Below are 16,484 nucleotides of genomic sequence, written 5' to 3'. Positions count from 1 at the left end.
TTCCCAAGTACAGTGGGTTGATTCGAAGTATTCGGGCACCCAATCAAGACAGTTGTAGTTTGAAAGGAACCCACCTCTTTATACACTCGACCAATCACTAACGGCGCCACCCAGTTCCATTCACAAGATACATGGTTGCAAAGGCCGCGCGGTAAGTACTGCGGGTGATAGTTTACAAAAGAGCCGACATCACATCGAAGGAATCGAAAGCGCACACGCATACGGAGGGTAAGGGCGAGAGCGACAACCTGAATATAGACTCCATCATTCAAAGGCTTCTGGAAGGTGCGGACCATTGAGAGATGGTGGGGGGGCTCTTGGGTGTGTTTGAAAGAGGAGGCAGTGGGAAGGGTTGCTGATCCCGTGGCGAGGGTACAAAGGGTTGGAGCATATCTGTTCGGTGTGGGCGGAATTAGAAGCCACAGACAAGAATGGTGAAGGGTGTAGTCTGTGAATGTCCCTACTACGCTAATAGAGCGGGGGGGGTGCATGAGCACGAGGTGCATCGCCAGCATTGCATGGGTGGAAGGGCTGCACACAGGTTGTGTATTTGTGTTGAGGTGTCTAGGGTCGGTGGATGTTTGGACTCGACAGTGCCATCTGGTAACAACAAAGCTGCAGGGTTCATTCTTCCTTTGCATATTTTGCCTCTTTCTCCTGACTTCAAGCGCCGGGCGCTTCGTGGGTTGGAAAGCGGACCACGCCATAACACCAACCATCTTTCTCGGAGGACAAGAAGAAATGCCTCAGAGAAATGCCCCGTCATTTTCGGATTCGGGGGCGTGTTTTTCTTTCTCTCCTCTTCCCATTGGCTGGAATGTAAAATTCCAGCCAATGGGAAGAGGAAAGAAACTAAAAAAACACACTGAATCCCAAAAAGACGGGGCTTAAATGGACAGACGTCCATCTCCTTCAATGGCTGGCCTCCGTTTAGGAAGCCAGCCAATGGAGAAGAGGGGCGGGTTCAAGCCCCACACTGAGAAACATAAGATCTCGCCGGCGAGACTGGCAAAGCGCAGCCTATGGAGGCCGAGACCTAATAAATGGATATCTGTTTCACAGGTATATAAACGTCTTAAGAGTAGGAGTTTCAGGGGTTAGGACCAAGGATCTCCAAGGTCTAGGTAGGCACTCAAGTTGCACCACCAGCGGCACTTTGGCGGCAGCAGCAGAGTGCAGGGGCCCAAGGGGGCCTTCAGCTATGGACTGCTTATGAGCAGGCCACTCCAGTGAGGGAGCCAAGCTTCTGGAGTTATGGTCAGTACTGTAGGGGCCAACAAAAAGCACTAGAGCTGCACCAGCAGCACAGGGGAGGCCAGGTGTAGTGTGCCAAGCAGACGTCAAGGACCCTGTGAAATTCAATGGGGACCTTCGGTTCGGCAAAGATGCTGCAGGCTCGGGCAGAGACTTCCTGAAGGTGACCGGCTATAGAGGTAAGTTGGATTCTTTGGGGATGCTCAGACACCATCGGTTGAGCCACCCAAGGCTGTTGGGTGCAGGGGTGTCTTTTGGCTTCGGGGCTTCTTACCAGCTCCTGTCGCACTCGGGGGAACCCTTCAGGTTGAGGCTGCAGGCATCAGCTTGAGGCAGGTCGGGGACCACCGGATCCCAGGGCAGGATCGCAGGGGATTTCACCTTGTGGTGTTGGGCCACTAACTCGGGCTACAGGTGTTGGGCGCAGAGCGATTCAGATTCATGGAGCCGCCTGGATCCAGATTCTGTGGGTGAGTCTTGCTTTGAGCAAATCCTGTGCTCCCAGAAGACGGAGACAGTTAGATGAGTGCAGAGCAGGTCTCCTGGGATCTGGGGGTTGCTGGCTGCTGGACTACCCTGATTCTCGCTGTACGCAGGATGAAGGCAGGACAGGCGGGCCAAAGCAGTAGGTGTCTTCTTCCTGGGTCAGCACAGCTTTTCGGTCCTTCTTTCTTCCTCTAATCTGAGGAGACATGGTTCAGGGTTGCCCCTAAATACTAAATTTAGGGGCGTTAAAGGGGTGTGCAGGTCGGGACCAATGAGTCCCTTCCTTGGGGTGGGTGCACCCCCTATGATGCCACTCTTCAGTGGGAGGGTGCATCAGCCTCTCCTTAATTGGCGGGGCCCCCTCATCTTCAAGATGGAGGGGTCTGAGGAGTGTGCTTCACCTCATCTCCCCCACCTGAGGGATGGGGTTGGCAAGGGTAGGCACACCTCTCCTATTTGCTTGGATTTCCCGCCCAAAGTGTGGGGGGGGGGGGGGGGGGTAGCAAAAGGCTGGGACAGCTTACAAAGGCGATAGACCTTTGAAGCTTCCCCTTCATGGACCCACCTCATTCTGGGGGAGGAGGCATGACATCTCAGCCTAGGATGGGCTTTGTTTCTGGACCCAGAGAGCGGAGGTTCTCTAACCAGGGGTCCAGAAACCTGTCTGGTGGTGGCAAATGGCGGGCAGCCAATCGGCAGGGCTGGTCGTCGTTCAGGGGGCATCTCTAAGATGCCCTCTGAGTGCATTTTACATTAAATTCCACACTGGAATCAGTGTGGGTTTAATGTACCAAACTTCCCAAGTTTTAGTAAAACCTTTATGGAACTGTGGGGTTTGTAATGAACAACCTCCAGACTATATACTCTTTATGGCTTTACTACACTTACAATGTCTAAGAATAGACTTCGCCACTGTAGGGGTACAGAGTTCATGCCACTGTACCCTGACCTGAAAGTTAGTGACCCCTGATAGAGGGATAGCTTACCTAGGCCTCAGGCAGTGGTTTGCAGGCACGGCAAACAGGGATGTGGGCCATGTCGACTTCACTTTTCTTTGCACCAAAACACACAGCCAGCAACGGCAGTATGAGGGTGTTTAGGTACAGGGCTTCTAACGGTGGCACAAAAGGTGCTGCAGGCCTTAGAGGCCCTGGGAACCAAATTGGCAGAGGCACAGGGCACATCAAGTCAGGTTGCATCAGATGTCAGGCAAAACGTTGGGGGTAACCATGCAAAAAAGGGCACTTTCCTACCCCGGGTTCAGAACTCAGGAAGACCGGAGGATGCCCAAGGGTTCTGGATACCATACCCTCCGTGCCCAAGCCAGACCACTTGGAATTGGTTGATCCTGATCTTTTTAAGAACTAGGGGCAGGAGTGGTATTAGTAGAAAGGTATACAGGAGTCAGATATCCACTCGACGCGGAACGTATCTCCAAGCAAGGGGCACCTTGGGAATACAAACGCTAAGAAGTGCAGACATTTCATATTCTTAGTGGTGGTTAACAGATAGAGCAAAGGTTCTCCCCATTCGTAGAAGTGACCTAGAGCACCTTGGGTGTAACGGCCACTCGTGATGCATTAGGTGCCAACAGCTGAGCTTGTTTGCCCTGGCATTCAATGGTCCTGCCAAGTGATTCCCACCAGGAAACGTCCCTGGTGGACTAGACATTTCTAGAGGCATAGGACCTTCTGACACATGGTCCAGGACCCCACACTGACTAGCTTGTTTCAATACCACATGGCGGAGGTGTGGTCCATAAGCACCTGCACCAGACTGAATTTGATGGATTAAAGGTAGGCTTATAACACTAAACTGATCGTCAGCTCCAGACGATTCATACGAAGCCAGGACTCCTCCGGAGACCAGAGGACTCTGATGTTCACCTCTCCCAGGTGACAGCCCTAACGCAGAAATGATGCATCGGACACCACTTTCAGCTGAAGGGGGATGGGGAAAGGGATCTGCTCAAGTAACCACCGTCCATCACCACCCCCTTTTGTACCAAGTAACCACCTCAGCAGATCTTTCAGTCCCTTCTAGAACCTAGACAAGGTCAGAGAGGTCCCACTGATGCTGGGCCCACTGATAATTCACAGCAGAACCCACATATACCACCTGGCCTGTTTGCCCAGCAGTATGCAGAAAGTTATCAGACCCAACAGCCTCAGAGTCGATCTCACAGAAATCCTGAACTAAGATTATCAAAGCCACTAACTTCCTGTAGGTCATCTTACCAATTCTCTTCGTGGTATGGCTGGCCAGTCTCATCGCATGCATCATAGTCATTGTCTGAATCCATGCCGAACTGGGAATGCAGGATGTGGGTACTCCCTTGTGGGGGCGGCACAGAGTGGAAGAAGTGCTGCCTCTAATGCGGCCTCTATAGAGGTCTCTCGCGGTCGAACTGGTGCAAAGTCAGACCGGACAATAGGTATCTTGTCTTAGGGCATCTATGGAGATTGCATTAGTGTTGCAGTACTGGGAACCAGCATAGAATGTGGCGCCAGACGCACAATCAGAACTGCAGAGTTGTCCTGGAATGTGGGTGAGGGAGGTCCATCTGGAGCGAAGGGTAAACATGCAGGTGGTATTCCAGATGGAGAACCTCTAGGCTCCATGCGGCTTGAAGTCATGGCAGAGGTATATGGCAAGGATCCAAACAGTCAGAGCAGTGCTTGGCAGAACTCTACAATCTGTTTGAGTGACGGACGGCGCAGGAAACTCTGGTGTACCACGATAAGTTGCAGAATAGGTTCCCGGGTCAATCGACTTTCGGAGCGAGACTGACATGTATGTGCTGCTCCTTGCCTTCTCAGGGGAACGTTAGTGTTTGGAAAGGGCCAAATCCTGCAAAGATTTCTTGTGCTTCTCCTTCAACTTACCAGACGACTTTGACGAGACGAAGACTGACCTCTGGAATGGCTCCTGTGATTCTGGATCTGAAACAGAACCAAGGAAGGGGCGCCCCCACACGTGCCGCCAGCCACACGCCACAGGCTAACATCCAGCGCGGTGGCGGCCGTGGAAATCGCCGTGGAGGCAGTCGGGGACAACGGCGAGGCCAGTCCACACCCTCCCCCGCAGCATCCGCCTCTAAACCCTCCTAGTTCGTGCTTTTCGGCCCATCTGACGCCAGTGGGGGGCAGGGTTCGCCATCACCACTCTCACTGGCGCACTGTCACTTTGGGGTCCATGGAAAGACCAGGCTAAATATCCAACGCTGGCTTGACCACAGAAACTAGCTACTGCAAAAAAGGCACAAGTTAAAAGGTGTATTTCCCTACAACCCTTGACCCCATCCCCCAAAAAGCTCAACAACCTAGACCTCAGAGCACTTGGTTTCGAGGACATTGCAGTTGTGGCAGGAATTTTAGATTCTGGAAGTTCTGTGGCCAGTGCAAAAATGGTGACCCAATGCACAGCAGTAACAAAACATGTCTGATTCCAATAACTGAAAAATACAATCGGAGGGCAATCTGTCCTTGTGCATTGCATGGGGGCATCAGAAGACATCTGGATACTAACACACCATCGTCGAAAAAATACAACTTGTAACGTTAGAAGCCCAAAACTAATGGCAGGAGTATGCACAACATCTACATCTACACATGCTGCAAACATATTATTAAGATACCTGAAAGGCTCTACAGCACTTTGTTTAATAAGAATCACCTATTTGAAAAGCATCTAAAGTCTAGACTGCACACCCCCTGCGCAAATATAGGAGTAGGTGAATCTCTTTGGATGAAGTTTTGATGCTTTTCAATTACATTTGCTACTAAACACATTGCTGTATAGCATTTCACACGTTACTCTTATTTACTGATATTGGAAAACACTGTGGAACTCCAACTCTATGACAGAGAATTATTCAAGCATGTGAACACAAAAAAGAGTAGATGATCGAGAATTGAGGACTACTTTGCATAAAGACACGCAAAGTAAGAAAAACAAGAGGAATTCTGCATTGCAGAATTCATCTCTGAAATTAAAAGCATTAGATTAGTCCCACCCAAGTGCTGCTCAAAGAACACTTTTTTACCACATGTAAAACCATCAAAATAAATGGTAAAACATAATTGCAGCCTATTTAAAGTCAGTGTTACCACATTTATAAATAAAATTGTGCCTTTACAAAGGTAGCAGTTTGTTCCATTAGGTTAGTTTTTTCTAGCCCGCTTACTAAAGAGAAGTGGAAACAATATAAAGACTAAGATGCGCTGTACTAGTAGACAAAGATCCAGTGTATGTTGCGATTTGAGTGCTTACTTATCAGTAATATTTTCCAGTGCAACATAACGGACTGTGTTGGCAGCTTGATTTCCAAGCTATAAAAGGAATATGCTACTTACCAGTATGCATCTGTTCTTGGCATGTAGGGCTGCTGACATTCATATCTGTGCATAGATCGCCGCCTAGTGTTGGGTCCGGATGATTGCACATTGTTGTCCTGAAAGAGTCTTCGAAGTATCACGAGATAGGTGGCTCCTCCCCTGGACTACAGTGCGCATGGGCATCCTCTCCATCCTTAGATTGTTTTTCGCCATTGTGGCAGAGATGGAGTATGGTACAGTAAGAGATGTCCTTGCAAGAAAGTAATAATGAATGCTACAGCTGCGACAGGCACCGGGGAGGAGGGTGGGCGATATGAATGTCAGCAGCCCTACATGCCAAGAACAGATGCATACTGGTAAGTAGCATATTCCGTTCGAGGCATGTGGGCTGCTGAATTCATATCTGTGCATAGAATGTATAGTAGTCTCTCCCTTAGCGGTGGCTACCTGTGCCAGCTGCAGCAGTCTGAAAAAGAGTTTTTAGAACAGCCTGTCCTACAGCTGCTTGCTGTTTTGAATGTACATCTACACAATAGTGTTTTGTGAAAGTATGTATTGTGGCCCATGTGGCTGCTCTACATATTTCCTCTAGAGGAATGTTTCCTAGGAAAGCCATGGATGCCCCTAGTTTGCGTGTAGAATGCGCTCTTGGGGGAATTGTTAAGGTGCGTTTTGCTTTAATGTAACATATTTGGATGCACTTAACTATCCATCTGACTAACCCAGATTTTGAAATAGGGTTGCCTTTGTGTTGTGGTGAGAAGGCAACAAACAATTGTTTAGTCTTTCGAAAATCCTTAGTTCTATCAATGTAGTATATAAGTGCTCTTTTGACATCTAGTGTGTGTAGAGCCCTTTCAGGTACTGACTGTGGATTTGGAAAGAACACTGGCAGTTCTATTGTTTGATTGATATGAAAATGGGATCCCACCTTGGGCATGAATTTAGGGTTTGTTCTAAGAACTACCCTATTTGCATGTATTTGGATAAATGGCTCTTGAATAGTTAAGGCTTGTAGCTCGCTAACTCTTCTTAGTGAAGTAATTGCTACTAGAAATGCCACTTTCCATGTTATAAATTGTAAATCACATGAATGCAATGGCTCAAATGGTGGTCCCATTAGTCTGGTTAAAACAACGTTTAGGTTCCAGACAGGTGAAGGTGGGTATTTTGGGGGAATTATTCTTTTGAGTCCCTCCATGAATGCCTTAATAGCAGGTACTCTGAATAGCGAAAGATGCTGTAGTTCTGAAGATAAGCTGCAATGGCAGCTAAATGCATTCTTATAGATGAATAGGCTAAATTGCAACGATGTAGGTGCAAAAGATGGCAAATGATATTTTGCGTTGAAGCATCTAGTGGGTTTATATCATTGTTATTGCAGTAAATGACAAAACGCTTCCACTTTGCAGCGTAACAAGCTCTGGTTGTAGGTTTTCTTGCCTCTTTGATAATGTTCATACAGTCAGGAGGTAAGTTTAGGTACCCAAACTCTAAGACTTCAGGAGCCAGATTGCAAGGTTCAGTTGTTGCGGATCTAGGTGCTGTATGTCTCTATGGCTCTGAGTGAGTAGAGTGGGTGTTAGCCGCAGCCTTTGATGAGGCACCACGGAAAGTTCTAGGAACGTTGTGTACCATGGTTGCGTCGCTCATGTTGGAGCAACCAGGATCAGGGTTAGAGAATGCTGGCGTAGTTTGCGTGCCACTAGCGGTATTAACGGTGCTGGGGGGAAAGCGTACGCAAATCTGCCTGACCAGTCCATCCATATCGCATTGCCCTGCGACTGCGGATGTGGGAACCTGGCGGAAAGTACTGGCATTTTGCGTTTTCTTTTGTGGCGAACAGGTCTATCTCTGGTTGTCCCCACTGTTGGAAGTATGGTTGGAGCACTGTGGGGTGAATCTCCCACTTGTGCAGTTGTTGGCTGTGTCTGCTGAGCAGATCCGCTATTTGGTTGTCCTTGCCTGGGAGGTGTTCCGCCATGAGAAAAATGTTTCTTTGAATGGAAGTGGACCACATGCTTTGTGCTAGATGTGATAGCTGTGGAGAGTGTGTTCCTTCCTGTTTCTGTATGTAGTACATTGCTGTCATGTTGTCCGTCCGGATCAACACAGCGTTGTTGCATAAATGTACTTTGAACGCTTTCATTGACAGAAAAATTGCCATCATTTCAGGCAAGTTGATGTGCATTTTCTTTGTTGTGCTGTACATAGGCCTTGCACTGTGTACTGAAGGACATGGGCTCCCATCCTATCAGGGATGCGTCCGTTGTCATCACTATTTGTGGTACAGGCTCTTGGAACAGTCGTACCTTGCAAAGGTTTTCTGGATTCCACCAATGCAGAGAGTTGTATGCATGACTGGTTACCAACACTAGGTCTTTCAATTGTCCTTGAGTCTGGTTCCACTGCCGTGCTAAGCACTCCTGTAACGGACGCATGTGTAGTCTGGCATGAGGGACTATGAAGATGCAGGAGGCCATCATGCCTATGAGTTGCATAAACACTCGAGCAGAGAGCGAGTGCTGGGGCTTGAACTTTTTGATGAGTAGCTGCATACTGTTTATTCTTGCAGCGTTTGGGTATGCCTTTGCTGTCAGAGTATTTATTGTTGCTCCCAGGTACTGCTGTACATGGGATGGCTGAAGGTGAGATTTTTGGTAGTTTAACGTGAAGCCTAGGCTGTGCAGTTGGTGAATTGTTTTGGACATGTGGCTGGCACATTGCTGGGCTGACTGTGCTTGTATTAGCCAGTCGTCTAGGTACGGGTAGACGTGAATATGTTGTCTTCTTAAATGTGCAGCCACTGTCGCTAGGCATTTTGTGAACACCCTTGGAGCTGTTGTTACATATTCACGTCTACCCGTACCTAGACGTGAATATGTTGTCTTCTTAAATGTGCAGCCACTGTCGCTAGGCATTTTGTGAACACCCTTGGAGCTGTTGTTACCCAAAATGGAAGGACTTTGAACTGGTAATGTTGATTTAATAGCGTGAACCTGAGATACATCCTGTGAGCTGGATGTATCGGGATATGGAAATATGCATCTTTGAGATCTAATGTTGCGAGGAAGTCTCCTTGCTGCAACAGTGGTAATACCGGTTGTAGAGTGAGCATATGAAAATGTTCTGATAAGATGTAATGATTTAGGGGTCTGAGGTCCAATATTGGTCTGAGAGACCCGTCCTTTTTGGGGATGAGGAAGTATAGTGAATATACTGTACCTTGATGTTCTAATGGTACTAGTTCTATGGCCCCTTTTTGCAGCATGCTGATGACTTCTTGCTGCAATAAGTTGAGGTGTTCTACAGACATAGGACGGTTTTTTGGAGGGATGTTGGGTGGTGTGGAGGTTAGCTCTAGGCAATAGCCATTTTGGATAATTTGCCTTACCCACTTGTCTGTAGTGTTGTTTTCCCAGACTGGTAGGAATTGTTGTACCCCACCCCGACCGGTATTATATGGCCTGGGGGTAGCACTAAGGAGTCACGGCTTAGTATTGGCAGAGGATCTGGTGGTGTTGTTTCCTCGTCTTCTGCCTTTGTTATTGCCTCGATATCCACCTCTATTGTTCTTATTGTAGGTGGTTTGTGTGTTTCCCTAGTAGCTTGTGGTCTGCTGTGATGAGTTGGCTCTTGCAGCCCCCCTGTAACTTGAGCGACGAAAGGAGCCCCTATGTTGTTGTGACTGTAGGGCTCCCATAGACTTAGCAGTCTGTGTCTTTTTTCATTTTGTCCAGTATTGTATCTGCTCCTGGACCAAATAAGTAGTCCAGGTTGACTGGCTGGTTTAACAAAGTGGACTGGACTTCGCTTTTAAAACCAGAAATGCTTAGCCACGCATGTCTCCTGATCATAACACTTGTGTTAATAGACCTGGCAGCTGTATCTGCTACATCTAAGGCACATTTAATGGAGGCGTTAGAGATTGGCTTTCCCTCCTGTACTAATTGTTCAGCCTGCTCTTGGTAAGCATCAGGTAAATGCTGGAGAAGTGTTTCTAAGGTATCATAGTGTGCCCTGTGATACCTAGCTAACAGGGCTTGTGTGTTAGATATTCTCCATATGTTAGCCGCCTGTGCGGCTACCCTTTTTCCCGCAGCCTCAAAGATTTTTGATTCTTTGTCAGGAGGTGGAGCTTCCCCAGTAGTTTGAGAGTTTGCACGTTTACGTGCATTTGCCACCACTAAAGAATCTAAAGGCAGTTGTCCCTTAATATATGTAGGGTCTAGTGGCGCTGACCTGTATTTTCTCTCTATTCTTGCGTTAATGACCCTTGCCCTAGTGGTATCTTTAAATATGTCTCCTGCATGTTTAAGTACCCCTTTCAACATAGGTAGTGTTTTAACCGTTCTTTCTGATGTGGCAAAAGTGTCAAAGAGGAAATCTTCCTCCACAGGGTCTGCATGCATGTCCACATTGTGATGGGGGGCTGCCCTTTCGATTAATTAATTAAAAGCAGTTGTGTCCTCTGTAGGAGAAGGTCTAGCAGGGTATGCAGGTGTGTCAGGAATGGGCTGAGAGTCACCTGGATGTACTGGGTCAGCCCATGGTTGAGTGTAACTGTCTTGGTCAGTGTCTACTGGGTAGCTGTATTCCTGATCATATTCCTCATCCACCTCTCCATCGGAGTGTGTGGGTGTATATGAGTATTGGTTAGTCCTAGTTGGCTGAATAGTATCAAATACAATAGGTGAGGTAGAACTGTCCCTTTTCTTTTTGAGTGGTATAGTGCAAGTCTCTTTCACAGTCTCTGGTCTTATTTTCCTCTTGTAGAGAGTGACTTTCCCAGAGTTTGGATCAATATAAACTTTTCAACTGATTCAGGGTCTGGATGTAGGACTTCCTGTTCAGCAGTTGTGGTTGTTTTAGCCAATGACTTTTGTTTAGTTTGTTTTGGTTCGATGCCGGTTTTTGGGTCGCCCGTCTTTGTTTTTGAGGAAGGTGGGAGGCCAAACTTAATCGGTCCGATATTCTTTTGTGGCGCTACAGTTTGTTTCTGTAGTGCTTGTGTCTTTGGAGCCGAAGTTTTCCCTGTGTCGACCGTTTTTTTCTGTTCGATTATGGGCTTGTGTCCTTGTGTCGATTTTGGAACCGATGGCTTCGGATCGACGCCCTTTGGTGTTGGCTCGATGGCCTTTTCGGGTCGATTTTGTTGAGCTCGATTGTCGATTGTTTTCTTTGTTGGAGCCAATGGTTTGTCGCCTTTGAATTTGGGTTCGACAACCTTCTTTGGGTCGAGTCTCTTTTTTGTGTTGTCGGCCGTCAACGCCAATGTTTTCGGTTTGACGCCGTTTTGTTTCGGAGTTGATATAGGGCCGCTGGTTTTCGGCTCGACGACCCTTGTATTCGACGCCGATGGATCGATATAGTTCGGCCCGAAGACTGTATTGTCGACGAGTTTCTTTGGTGTCGACTCCGATGGATCGACGTAGTGTGGTCCGAAGACCGTGTAGTCTATCAGTTTCGGTTTCGTTTTGTGTTCGTTTCGATATCACCAACCTACGTTGATCCGATGGCTCTTTGTGAATATTCTTAGCCGGGCTGTATTGCGGGGCTATAGAATGTCTTTCGAGATCTTGGCTAAGGCCTTGTGGTGATGCCTCGACTTGAGCCTGTGGAACCATGGAGGTAAAGGTATGGGCCCCGTACTCACGGTTGAGCCTGGTTCATCACTGGAGTCGTCCTCTACGGCTCCCATCCCTTGTTCGTCGTCCCCTACCGCGAAGATGTCTTCTTAGTCTTCAACGTAGTAGTTGGAGTCATGCTCCGACGCTTGATCCGACAGTTCTTCGTATTCTTCGTCCTCGACAAAGATCTTCTTCGTCGCCGAAGATATTATCTGGCTCTGGCGCTTGTTTCTGCATGATGAGTCTAGCGGCCCGTCGAGTCCGAAGTGTTTTCTTTGATCGAAATTGAGCACAGGATAGGCAGTCTGATTCATTCTGTTCAGGAGATACTTGTTACAAACTGGGTGTTTATCGATATGTGGATATTTAGAGTTACAAAGAGGACATCTTTTAAATGGGCTCCGTTCCATCGACTGGTAGCGTGGCGCCGAGAAGGCCCGCGGCCCGATTAGACGTCCCAAGGTGAATTAAGTTTGTAAAGAAGCGGTCGGCACCGATTCGAGACAATACCGACGATACCGAAGGCCTTTTGTCCTTTAGAAAGTGTAGTTTTGATTCCGAACTTCGAGTAAAGGAAAGTACATCCGAACCCAATGGCGGAAAAAAACAATCTAAGGATGGAGAGGATGCCCATGCGCACTGTAGTCCAGGGGAGGAGCCACCTATCTTGTGATACTTCGAAGACTCTTCCAGGACAACAATGTGCAATCATCCGGACCCAACACTAGGCGGCGATCTATGCACAAATATGAATTCAGCAGCCCACATGCCTCGAACATTGCATTCACTAAATAAAATAAACCAACATTTTTAAAGTGATACTTAGGTTTAGTTTTTTGTTTTTTTCATCAAACTGCAAAATTAACTTATTAATGTGTCAATGTTATGTATAGTTTTTAAAATCCACATACCTGCTCCAAACGTTTGCCCTGGAGGCTGGCTTAATGAATTTACTTGGCATGGGACATTTGTATCATCAGGCTTTGCCTAGAGAGGGAGGAACAAGATATGGTTACACCAATGTTCAGTAGAATGTAATCAACAATATACTATTATACTGGCTGTCTAATTGTACATCCTCCAGCTAAAAACTGATGGAACCATCAGGCTGTGGTTCTTAGATAATCAGCTGAAAAAGAGTTTGTGAAAGGCATATATGCTGTTTTTACCAAAACACAATGAAATTAAATGCATATATATTTTCTCTGGCCCCTTTTTTAGTACAAGATAAAAATGTGGCCATTGTAGCCTGCTTCCATGGGCTGCCTAATATGTTTCTCTCTTAAGTGACTCTGCTGGCCTCACCGAAGAAAGGCTAACATTTACACTTAAGATATATAGTGAAAAAGTGCTCCGGGATCGCCGCACATGGGCGGGACTATTCAATGCTTATGACTATTGTAGGTAGTTGGCTATGTATAGGAAATTGCCACTAGGTGGTAATACAGTGCACAGCGTCCAGGGGTTTCCCAAAAGTGCACAGGGCTCAATGTAAAACCCAAAGTGCTCTATTAGTGGTAGTGTAGGTGAGCAGCCTTCGCCCTAACACAGAAGAGTTTAAGACATATTGCACCAGAGTGATCAATAATGGGGACAACTCAAGAAGGAAATCCAGACCAATTTAGAAAAATATACTTTGTGTTTTAACTTAAGACCAAGGTCTTCGCAATCAGGTAAGTATGTTTTTAATTAGGAATACTTTTCACTTTAACAAAATCGCCACTTAAAAACTTTTCAGTACAGTTCAATGCTATCCTATGGGAAAAATAATTTTTCAGTTAAATAGGCAAGTATTACACTTAGAATCCCAGGCTTCAGAACCAAACAGCAGCAAGGGCCAAGGGTCAGGTGAGTAACAAAACTGCAACACCAGCGGCACAGGGGAGGAAGGGTGCAGAGGTCAAAATCCGAGTTTGTGCCCAATACTTTTCAATGGAGACTGAGGATGGCTTGCAGCTAAGTAGATCTATTGCAGGGGCCAAGTTTTGGGTTTTAGGTTAAGTACAGAGAGGGCTGGGGGGGCACAAAGCAGCACCAAACCTACACCACCAGTGGCACAGGGTCGGACGGGTGAAATTTCGACACCAGGCACTTCAATCCTTTTCAACTGGGATTCTTCTTTGGGCAAACATGTTGCAGGCGTAGCACTGAAGGTTGCAGGAGGGAGACCAACAACAGCGAAGGTAAGTAGAGGTGTAGGGTGTCGTATATACACCGGAGGATCAGCTCACAAAGGCGCATGGGCTTCAGGTGCAGGGGTACATTTCGACGTCGGAGTCTTCCTACCAGAGCAAGTCGATGTGGGGGGAGCCTCTGGATTCACACTGCAGGCACCACTGTGGATATCAGGATCGCTGGGGAAATTTCACTGCACAGGTGAGCGACTCTGGCTATGGGAAATGGGTGCAGTGTGGACAGGAGACTGATCAGCCTTGAACCGAGGTATCTTGATCTAGTTTCTTCTTGGAGAGGCCCGCTGTCCCCTGGAGATTTGAGTCTTTTTCAAAGGCAGCAGTCCTCCCAGGGTTTTCAGAGTTTGCTGGCTGCAAAACTGGTTGCAGGTTCGCAGAAGCTGAAGACAGGCCGTCAGGGCTGGGGCCAAGGCAGTAGTCGTCAGTCTTCTCTGAAGGGCCATTTTACTACTTAAGTCGTCGCAGATATAGTTTCTAGGTCTGGAGGAGCCACCTAAATACTATATTTAGGAGGCGGGTCAGGAGAGTAGCAGGTAGGGCCAATGGGCACCTTACCTGGGGTGACTGCACCCTCTAATATGGCACCCTCCTGTGGGAGGGGGGCCATAGACCTAACCCTGATTGGAGGCGTCCCCCCTATCTTTAAGATGGCAGGGACTAAAAGATGTGCTTTATCTCGCCGCCTCCCCCACCTTATGGGTGGAGTTGATAGAGGTGGGCACACCTGTTAAGATTTCCCACCCAAAATGGGGGTGTAACCCAGGGGCTGCCATTTGCTGCTAGCCTTATAAAAAGTGCTGCACACTGCCTCCAACCGGGTGGCTGTGCTCCTCTAAAGGCACACTACAAAGGTTTGACTAGTTTAGTTGTGTGGTTAGACTGGCATGCTATCACCGACCACAGGATTGATGGGTGTCACGGTTTGTCATGAAAGAGCTAGGATCTCTGATGAGGCTGAAGTACTTGACTGGTTGAGATACCCCTGCCAGATCCACGGAAGGGTCGAAAAGGTTGGTGCCGTTGGCAGGGCAGAGTATTTTGTGGCCCTGTTTATTTGTAAAGCTCCAGGGCAAAGTCCACTTGTCCCCAAAAAGGGGAGTACAGTCAAAGGGCATGTCCATAAGGGACAACTGAACATTGCTGGAGAAACCCGTAGATCTAAACCAGCTGTGGCGATGACTGATGATGGTGCTAATGGCTCGACCAATGGAACTTGTAGTATCAAGGCCACAAAGGATAGTAAACTTGGTAGTGAGGCCCCCATCTGCATGGCTCGTGTCAGTACAGGATGAGTATGGGTAGAGGGTGTGGCCTAACGGCTAGTGTGGTAGACCTCGGAGCGGGGGAACCAGGTTCGAGTCTCAGCGGGGTCGCTCAACATCCTGTGATTCTGGGCAAATCATGTAATCTTACCGCACCTAATAAGCAATGAATGTATCGGTCTATAACACAAGTGATGCTCATATAAAGCGCTCTGATAACTTCGGTCAAGTTTGCGCTATATAACCCCCCTCCAAAAAAAAAAAATCTCTTCCCCGGGATCCTAGAAGAACCGGAGCTACAGAGTCCCATAGAGCATGGGAAGATCAGCCTAAAAGGCAGTTGGCATTGAATCATCAGCGTGCCAACCTTGTTGAAGGAAATAAATACCCTTTTCCAAATTATCTCTACCCTCTTAGATTCCCCATCCGGAGGAGTAGTCTGAAAGGCATCGGGTCGTCCTGATGCTCGAAGGTTGCACAACTATGCTCTCGGGAGAAAAGTGTTCAGTCAGAAAAGCAGGGTTGACCGGGGCAGGCCATGGCGCTGCACAATCTGGCGATTTACTGGGGGACCACAGCAAGGGATGAACGAGGCTCCTAAAAGAGTGTCTGGGAAGGCCTCATTAAAAGACAACAAGGGCTCAATATTACTCTACACTAGTTGGAGAATATCAGTTAGCAAGTTAGTTTTGACCTAGAAAGTGGGGAGCTGGGGGCTGGGAACCTCGGATGCCTCCTACATAACCATTGCAAAGGTGGCACCCTGCTCAATGTTAGGGGATGGAGCGGAAACAAGTGGACTATAGATTTTTTATGAGATAGTGCCAAAGTAAGAACACATGTTGGAAGCTGGCTCTGTATATACTATACCAAAATGAGGTATAATGTGCATATAGTCCAGTGAAACCCCAAAGTTAGGCAGAGGTAAAAGTAGATATAACCTTTCTCTCAATTTGTGGTAGTGTGGGCAACCAGAAAGGCTTTATCAGAGGGTAGTGTTAAGCATTTCTTGTACACACTCAGGCAGCAAATGATGTCACACACTCAAAGACTGAACTCAGACAAATTTGTTTGTATAACAAATACTACTTAGTTATATTTATTTTCTAGAACCAAGCGAGCCTGGCACAGGTAAGTGTAAGTGATACTTTTCAAGGCAAGTTGAACAATACAAGCAAGCTGACAGTGAAAAGTACTGTTAGATTACTTTTCAGATTGCTTTATGGATTACTTTTTCTATTCAGTGTGATATGCCTAGATATCACACTGGGACACTTCCTAGAGAAGAGGTAAGTAAAACAGTTTTTAGATATTTGCAGTTTA

The 16,484-nt window shown here is 47.3% G+C and overlaps 1 protein-coding gene across 8 annotated transcripts in view; it reads right to left on the bottom strand.

Moving 5' to 3' along the window:
- LOC147723150 (uncharacterized) overlaps positions 1–16,484 on the bottom strand; it is a 518,006-nt gene that overhangs the window by 15,927 nt on the left and 485,595 nt on the right. For all 8 annotated transcript variants that reach the window (XM_086965540.1, XM_086965536.1, XM_086965533.1 and 5 more), the window contains one exon: positions 12,619–12,694. In XM_086965540.1, the coding sequence (XP_086821666.1) occupies positions 12,619–12,694 (76 nt within the window). The remainder of the gene's footprint in view (positions 1–12,618; positions 12,695–16,484) is intronic.

This window comes from Lissotriton vulgaris, chromosome 4_1 (genome assembly GCF_964263255.1).
Source record: "Lissotriton vulgaris chromosome 4_1, aLisVul1.2, whole genome shotgun sequence".
NCBI classification, from domain to species: domain Eukaryota; kingdom Metazoa; phylum Chordata; class Amphibia; order Caudata; family Salamandridae; genus Lissotriton; species Lissotriton vulgaris.
The sequence above is the reverse complement of the archived record's forward strand: the minus strand, read 5'-3'. Positions and strand labels throughout refer to the sequence as shown.